Below are 7,800 nucleotides of genomic sequence, written 5' to 3'. Positions count from 1 at the left end.
CAAATGAAAGTACGAAAAGGTGCAAAATGTGGATTTTGGTTGAAAAGGTTGTGAATGTTACATATTTACAGCCTCTCTATTTCTACCGGGACACCAAAACTCAACATATTGCTGGTTTTCAGAAATGAAATCTCTGTTTAAGACTTCCACGTGACATTATTAGCACTGCAAATCAAATGTGTTTGAGTTTACCCTGGCTGCAGATTTATGGTGTTAAAGATGAAGGTCTTCTCTTGAAACAAGAACAGATAGTTTAGGGGACTTAGTTTTTCAACCAGCTGGAGAATAAAACACAGAGATATTCTTAAAACAATGTTATATTAGAGAACAACTACAGAGAGGCCAATGGTAACTGAAGAAGAGCTGCAGAGATCCACGACTAAGTGGGGAAAATAAGTACTTTTGCTCAGTTTTTACTGACTGAAGTCAGGACAACTTCTTCATAGTTTATGAGGTTGAGGTTAATACCCGCAGACGTTTTCTTGAAACTTGAAATGATTGCTTATCATTTTATCAACCGCTATTTTGAGCCATTGTGAAATTTGCTGCTTCTCTAACGCATAAAGTTACATCTGCAAGGTGCAGAAGCTTTTCGCAATCTATTCTATTGTTTTTCCATCTTTGTTTTTTGGAAACAGATCAGACCAGAAGTGAGCAGCACAGAGAAAAGTGAAAGGGATTTCTGAAAAGAAAGCAAATGCGGTTTCTTTACTGGAACCGGTCACAACGCGGGAATGTGTCGAGGCATTTTGCACAACAAGGAAGTCAACAACCAACTTTCTGGCTGGACATAAAACAAAAAGAGAAGTCAAGATGCAGCTTGCAATCATAATAATAATAATAATAATAATAATAATAATAATAATAATAATAATAATAATAATAATAATAATAAAAGAAAACAGAGCAAAGGTAAAGGTCGGAGGAGCAGAAATGAACAGATGTTTGAAAGGAAAAAGCTCCCATCCACTCATCTTTCCTTCCTCTCTCTTTCTCTCTGTCCAGCAAACGGACAAATTTTTCTCTCCAACGCAACGCCAAGGACTCACAAAGACACATTGTGTTAAGAAAAAAAAAAAAAGACAGACATGCTCACTGTGTCCTCCACACACTGCCCTCTCTATCCGCACACACACATATCCAGTGCATGCTCTGGTTTCAATGGGAGAGGGCTGACTCTGTCCACAGTAGCAATAAAAACTTGATCAGATTCCTGAGACTTTGGCGTGCAGCCGCTGACAGCTTTTACTGGAGTCTGGAGCTGTCTCCACAACACTGCAGGATTATTGTCAGGGTTGTTTTGGAGAAAATCACTCATGTGGGCGTCCAGGCTGAGAGCTGATTATAGCTTCCCCCCCTTAGAGCACCAATCCAAGGACAATGCCGATTACCAGAGGACTACCATTTGCTTTCACTGCAGTCTTTTATTTATTTACAGCTGAATTATCTCTTGCAAACGTGCCAAAATGTTTTGAATGACATACATTTTCTGTTTTGGTTCTCACGGTAGATGTGAGGCACACATTAAGTAACGTACCGCCATCTAGTGGCGGCAGAGCAAAACTGCCGCCCGTGTTTGTGCAACAGTTAGGAATGTGGATGAACCATTTTCAGCTGTGCAGGGTGTAAACCTGCATGTGCACACATATCAATCCTCGTTGTGCGCACATAAATCACAGTAAGTCACGGAGGTGCAAACAGAGGACGCTCATGCGCGGAGTGATAAAGACAACACACACACAAGCAGGGAAAAGCTTCTTATTTTAATGGAGATTTACATAGAGAGGTCTGGTCTGCCTCATTGTCTCCCAAACACCGCAAAAAATAAAACGCAAACTGACCACCAGCTCCCTCTGGTGGAGAGAACATTAAATACCTCTCATTTAAATGGCTTCTTATGCTTTTTTTTAAAAATAGAAATATTGTAGTATGTAAGATACCGATTGTTTTATATAATCAACTGTTATTTAGCCAAATGTTGCGCAATGTTTTACTCTTTCACCATGCAGCAGGAAGGCTGAACAAAAGATTTGTTTTTAGAAGAATAAAAACATGAAACAAATGCTTTTAAAAGAGATCTGCTTAATTATTTCACTATACAGTTTTATAATTGTACATTTATGAAAATGTGCTGTTTCCAATACAGTTTAATTATCTTATTACATGAAGTGTTATATTTGTGCATTCATGTAACTGTTTCTATATTAAATGTTGTTTTTTTATGAGGTGGACCCCAGGAGAAGCCATTGTTACGGTAATGGCTAATGGGGATCCAAACAAACACATTGTAGCGATGGCTGTTATGTTCATTTAAAACTTTAAATAACACATTTTTCTTTCAGGATGATTCATAACCTTCTAGCATAAGTGGAAATAACGGTAATAATGTCCAACTGAGTATTAGGACTACTCTAAGGAAATAAAATAAAATAAAATTACCAGAATAAAGTTGCATGAGAATAGAGTCGTAATATATTGACTTTACTCTCGAACGAGCTCATTCTTGTAATACGATGACCATATCATCATTTTATTTGTTATTTCTTTAGCGTCAGCAGGGATGTAAACATGTTTGTTGGGAGGAGTGACAGCTATAAATGTATAAATGGTTATAAAATAAGGGGAGGAAGGATCTGTGATGACGCTTTTTTGTGCACCTCGGATGCAGCATGTCCGTCACTGAAGGAGCTCTAAAGTGCTCTGGAGTGTGTAAAACATGTAAAAAGATGATAGAAATGTTTTCTATTAAAGACCCAGTTGAACTTGTTTCAGCACTGATGTTGCAGGGAACATTAAAATACGTTCCGTTCAGAAGCATCGACGATTCGGTAAGTCCTCAGTCAAGCATCTTCTGCCTCAAGGCACTTCGGCGTGACGAATCATGACACATTTCCTACAAAAAACATCTTTAGAATGATACAAATCTATGTTTTTGAATTCTTGAAGACAAAAAGGCTTGAAGATAAAACAGAAAAAAAGCCAGCGAGGAGAAAAACTCATACAGTAAACATTGTGAACAGAACAGAATCTGATGCAACGAGCAGCTTCACTCTGTCACATTCTGGTAAAAGCAATGAGCTACCCTGGAAAAACTTGAGTTTTCAGATCAGTAGCAGATTTTTTTCTCTCTCATGTTTCAAAGGCTTCTTGGCTTTCTGAACCAGTCCAGGAAATGCCACTTCTGAAGCCAGACTTCCCAACATGTGTGTAAAATCTCTGAATTTTAGACAGTTTGCAAACAGTTTTAACACAGATCCAACTAAACAGATGATGGAATAACATTATAACATGATGAAAGCCCAATAATGTGGAGTTTATGTAACTGTTGTTTAAGTATTGTTTTGGTTTTTATTCAAACCCTAACACAAGTTTATAATTGTCTTATTATTTCTACTATAACTTAATTTTATTTTTTTATTTGATCATTTATCTACCTGTGATGTTGTGTTTGTTGTGAAGCACTGTGATCACCTGTGGTTGTTGTAAATGTGCTGTATAAATAAACTTTGACTTGATTTGAGTTTATTGTAGCCTGCAGATAATTACTGGATTCTCTGGATTAAACGTGTCGTTTTAAATATTTTTACAAGATGTTTTGGACAGAAAAAACGCACCAAAAATAAAGGGCTGAGTTAAAATTGATTTGATCAATTAGTCAAACTTTCTGTTTATGAAGATTTAATCTTTGGAAAATCGGGGTGGGGGGGGGTTCCATTAATGTACTCTTTAGGTTCAGCTCAATTTAGTTTGTTTTGCATTCTGTCATTGCTGACATAAAGAGCAACCTAAAAAACCAAACAAAGCATCTCAGAGTGATGTCAGCCAACCCCGGGCTTATAATCTTATTTTACAGCTTGCATTTATTTCAACTTTAAGTGCAGATATTTTTCCAGAAGATACAGCTGAAATAAAAGCAAGTTTTTGAAAATATTTGGCATTTTTTTTAAAATCTGATTTTATTTTGGAGCCGTATCGCCCAGCCTATACCAAAACACAAAAACTCATCATCACCTTCTTTATTATTTTGACAGAATTGATGAGTTTTAATAACGTCGCTCCCTCTCTCCAGAAGACACAGAGAGTTTGTTCGCATTGCAGCGTGTTTGTTGAGTTTTTCTGTTGCAGAAATGTGGGTGAAGAGCTGTGCATGTCTGAGCACACGCCTAAGTGCGTGCTTACTCGACTGCAAGTTTCAGACCTTTCTCTGAATAATTCAGGTTTCATGTCTTGTTGCCATGGCTGTCTGTGAAATTTGCCCAGTAGGACGCACACGTTTTCACCCCCCCCACACACACATTGATATGAAGAAATGATAGATGTGAACACCCCCACCTTGCACACACACACACACACACACAGACCAATAAAAGAAGTGAGAGCCGGTGGTTGTGATTCTCTCTCCCTGTCTGCACCTCCTCCCTGACTCCTGTTGTTATTCAAACTTTAGTTTCAATCTGCCCGTCCAGGCAGGAGGCTTCCCGCTGTGACCACACAATGGACCCACTGTGAAGAAATGCCACGCGTTTCTCCTTTTAACACCTTATCGCTGCGGCCTTCGCCTGCTGGTGAATCAGTTTAATTTCAAGACCAACACTGAGGCAGAAAATACAGTTGTTCCTGCTGATTTCCACCCGTGGTTCATATTGTTATCTTGGAAGAGAGACAGGCTATTGAAAACTTAAGCAGCATGAAATATCTTTGGGTTTTATTGGGCTGTTTTGAAGTTAAAGTATGAGATCAAGGTGTGAAACTTTCACTATATGTAGCCCGATGCAGCACGAAAACATGCTAACATTAAATTATTTCAGACTCTTTAGCAGGTCTCATTCTTACATGCTGGAAAAATAAGTAAATTAATCAGCTTATAATTTAAATAAATTAAGCTGTAAGGCTAACAACTTTAATGATGAGTCATGTATGAGTTTATTATGAAATAATAAGAAAATATCTATCTATCTATATTTAGAGTTAATTTTGTATCAGTTAATTTAAGCAATGATCCAGGCTGCAACAATTTTGCAAAATTATTTGCCCACAAATAAATTTAACTGTCTTCCTGCTCCGACTTCCTTCCCAAAAATTTAATACAAAAAAACTACATTTATTGGAAAAGCATACAATATTTATGTAAAAAGTATCACACCCAACCTGTTTTTAGAAATCCAATCCGGTTAGAAATAACCTGTTCAGAATCTGCCCTAGCACCGGGTTGCATTAATAATGTTGGGTAGAAAGAACAGAACTTTATTCAATATATTATTGACATACAAGTGACCGCACAAAAACAGACAAAAAGATGGAAAAATGAGCCAAGCCATCAGAATTGGATCCCGGAAAAAATCCGGAAAGCCCATCACGCTCATCTCCTCGGAACGGCGGAACGGAGAAGGGATATAACTTTACTTACTGTACTATTAAAATACAACAACAGCACAATTATACAAAAATAGAAGAATAAAAATGCACAAAAAGCTGAAAAAAATAAATGCTTGAACAATTCGTACACAGAAGATCCGAGCCATCAGAGTCGGATCCCGGAAAAGACCCGTAAAGCCCACCACGCTGCTCCCCGGGGGCCAGCGGAACCGAGAGACCGACGTGCGATTCCTCTTTGTACTCGACCAGAAGAGTTGAGGCCGGCTCTGCCTCCGCTGCCTTCTCCTTTTTTTAACAGAAGCAGGGAGTCTGGATGCTGGAAATAGCCCGATAAGCCGGTTACCCGTCCACTTTAACCGCAACAGTCGGTCTGTCTTTGTGGAAGCGGACATCCCATGTCAGTGTCCCTTTGAGCCATTTTGTACAACAAAAGGTCCAGCGACCGTTATTTCTTTTTTTTTTTTCTTACCGGGGGGGATTTCAAGTCACACACAGCTATTTATTTGTGTAACAACACTCCCATTTTTTTACACTTCCACACCTCCAGATAGGAGGGGGGTCCATTTTCCTTTTTTAAGAAAAGAAAAATCATCCCCTAAGCGAGAGCGACAATGGCAGCCGTAACGAGCCCGGAGACGAGCCCTCAACCGCGGGTATATTTCCAGACGCCGGCCGGCACCACGGAGGAACCGGAGACTCCCGTTAGGAAGCAGGGACGGGTTACCGTCAAATACGACCGAAAGGAGCTGAGGAAGAGACTGAACCTGGAGGAGTGGATCATCGACCAGCTAACGGACCTCTACGACTGCGAGGTAACACAACCGAACCGAGCCTGTCGATTCGGGCGGCGTATTAATTAATCAGCCTGATCCAGAAGAAAGGAACGCGATCAGCCTCTTGGTCGTTGCTTTTGGCCTAGCTTTGCTAGTTTCTCAGACAGAACTGTTTACAAACCTGACGGACATGTTTGTAATTAAAGTAATAAAGACACAAACAGTGAAAATAAATGATTGAAACTCTTATTTTTGGTGGTTTTTAGGAGCGAGGTGGGGGGAAACTTCCCATCCTCTCCTACAGGTTGGCTAAATGTGGCACATGCTGCTTTATAGCCTCATCATGAAGCTGGCAGCGTGGCTCTTTGTTCTGATTGGCTGAAACTGGCTTAACGCACACCTGAGAATTATTTTACGTTATTTAAATACACCTGCTTTTCTGTATTTTCTTAATCTTGTGCTTTTTTAAAAATTAAACCTGGCATTGTGTGTCCATTTAGCATTGTTTTTATGCCATTTACTCCAATTCCAATTCTTGTGCTTTTATTACTTTAGGGAACATATTTTACCATGTGCACTGAATTTATTGTGAGTATATGAGATGGTGGAACAAAATCTGGTTTTTGACAATTATTTTAATGACTTTGCACACAAAAAAAATGAAAGAGAAAAATTATAAATCATTCAAATGATTATTGAGCTAATTTTAACTTATGCTATTAATTGATTTATTGCTTACTGCGACAGGCTCATCATCAATATATTACTTGAAAATGGTCTTGCAGTAATTACTGGGACAATTTATCGTCAAGCAAAATTAATTATTGAGACAAGCCTAACCAGATGGGGAACCAAAAGTTCGACACTTTAGTGAAATAATTGGAGAGGCCAAAGTTGGCAATAAGGACCATTAAGTCAATCTATGTCCTCCAATCAGGAGGAGAAAACTGGTCTGGAAAACTCTTCTTAGTACCTGTAACTGGTCCATATCTTTAAAACCCATACTTCCCAGTCTTTCCCTGTTAGTCACAACCAAAGGTGAGTCCTAACAAGGTTCTGAAAGGCCTCGTCTGACTGTAGAGGTCCAGTCATTCATGTCTGACCAGCCAGCTCTTTACAATGATCCGTCTGTAGCCGAAGTGATGACTGGATATGCAACTGTCAGGAGAATCCTCCTTCACCTCATCAGACCCTCGGTCATGGTGACACATGCAGGTCCGTGCGGTTTCTGTGATGCGGCCCGGCAGCAGCTGTGTGGTGTATAACTGCTGGCGTCAGTAGTTGGTAAGCTGGTGTCAGGTCCACTGAGCCGGCTTTGACCCATATTCTGTCCACAGTGTCTGGAGTATGGAGACTTATAGGGCCTGAAGATGCAGTCGGACAGGACAGAGCCAGCTTTTTAGTGACCGATAATAATAAAAATGTTGATGGGAAAACTATTTAGTACTTCCCTTTTAGGTAACGGTATGCCTGTGACTGCATGGCATAGCAATTATAGAGCACCTGAACAAGGTTTCCCACAGAAAACTTGCTAAGCCTGATGGTTGTGGAGCTCAGGCAGTCATTCATCTAGCAGCCCGCCGTATTTTTGAGTTAAAAAATGTTTAAAGTTGAGAGGAAATTTGAAAATATCCCTTGACAATTATGTTTT

At 39.4% G+C, this 7,800-nt stretch overlaps 1 protein-coding gene across 1 annotated transcript in view; it reads left to right on the top strand.

The window, feature by feature from the left end:
- The first annotated feature begins 5,563 nt into the window (after positions 1 to 5,563).
- Positions 5,564 to 7,800, top strand: part of ppp1r14b (protein phosphatase 1 regulatory inhibitor subunit 14B) — a 34,222-nt gene continuing 31,985 nt past the window's right edge. Inside the window, exon 1 of the mRNA XM_005799594.3 lies at positions 5,564 to 6,188. Within this exon, the coding sequence (XP_005799651.1) occupies positions 5,988 to 6,188 (201 nt within the window). The 5' untranslated portion in view covers positions 5,564 to 5,987. The remainder of the gene's footprint in view (positions 6,189 to 7,800) is intronic.

The sequence above is a fragment of the Xiphophorus maculatus genome, chromosome 14 (assembly GCF_002775205.1).
Source record: "Xiphophorus maculatus strain JP 163 A chromosome 14, X_maculatus-5.0-male, whole genome shotgun sequence".
Classification (NCBI taxonomy): domain Eukaryota; kingdom Metazoa; phylum Chordata; class Actinopteri; order Cyprinodontiformes; family Poeciliidae; genus Xiphophorus; species Xiphophorus maculatus.
The sequence above is the reverse complement of the archived record's forward strand: the minus strand, read 5'-3'. Positions and strand labels throughout refer to the sequence as shown.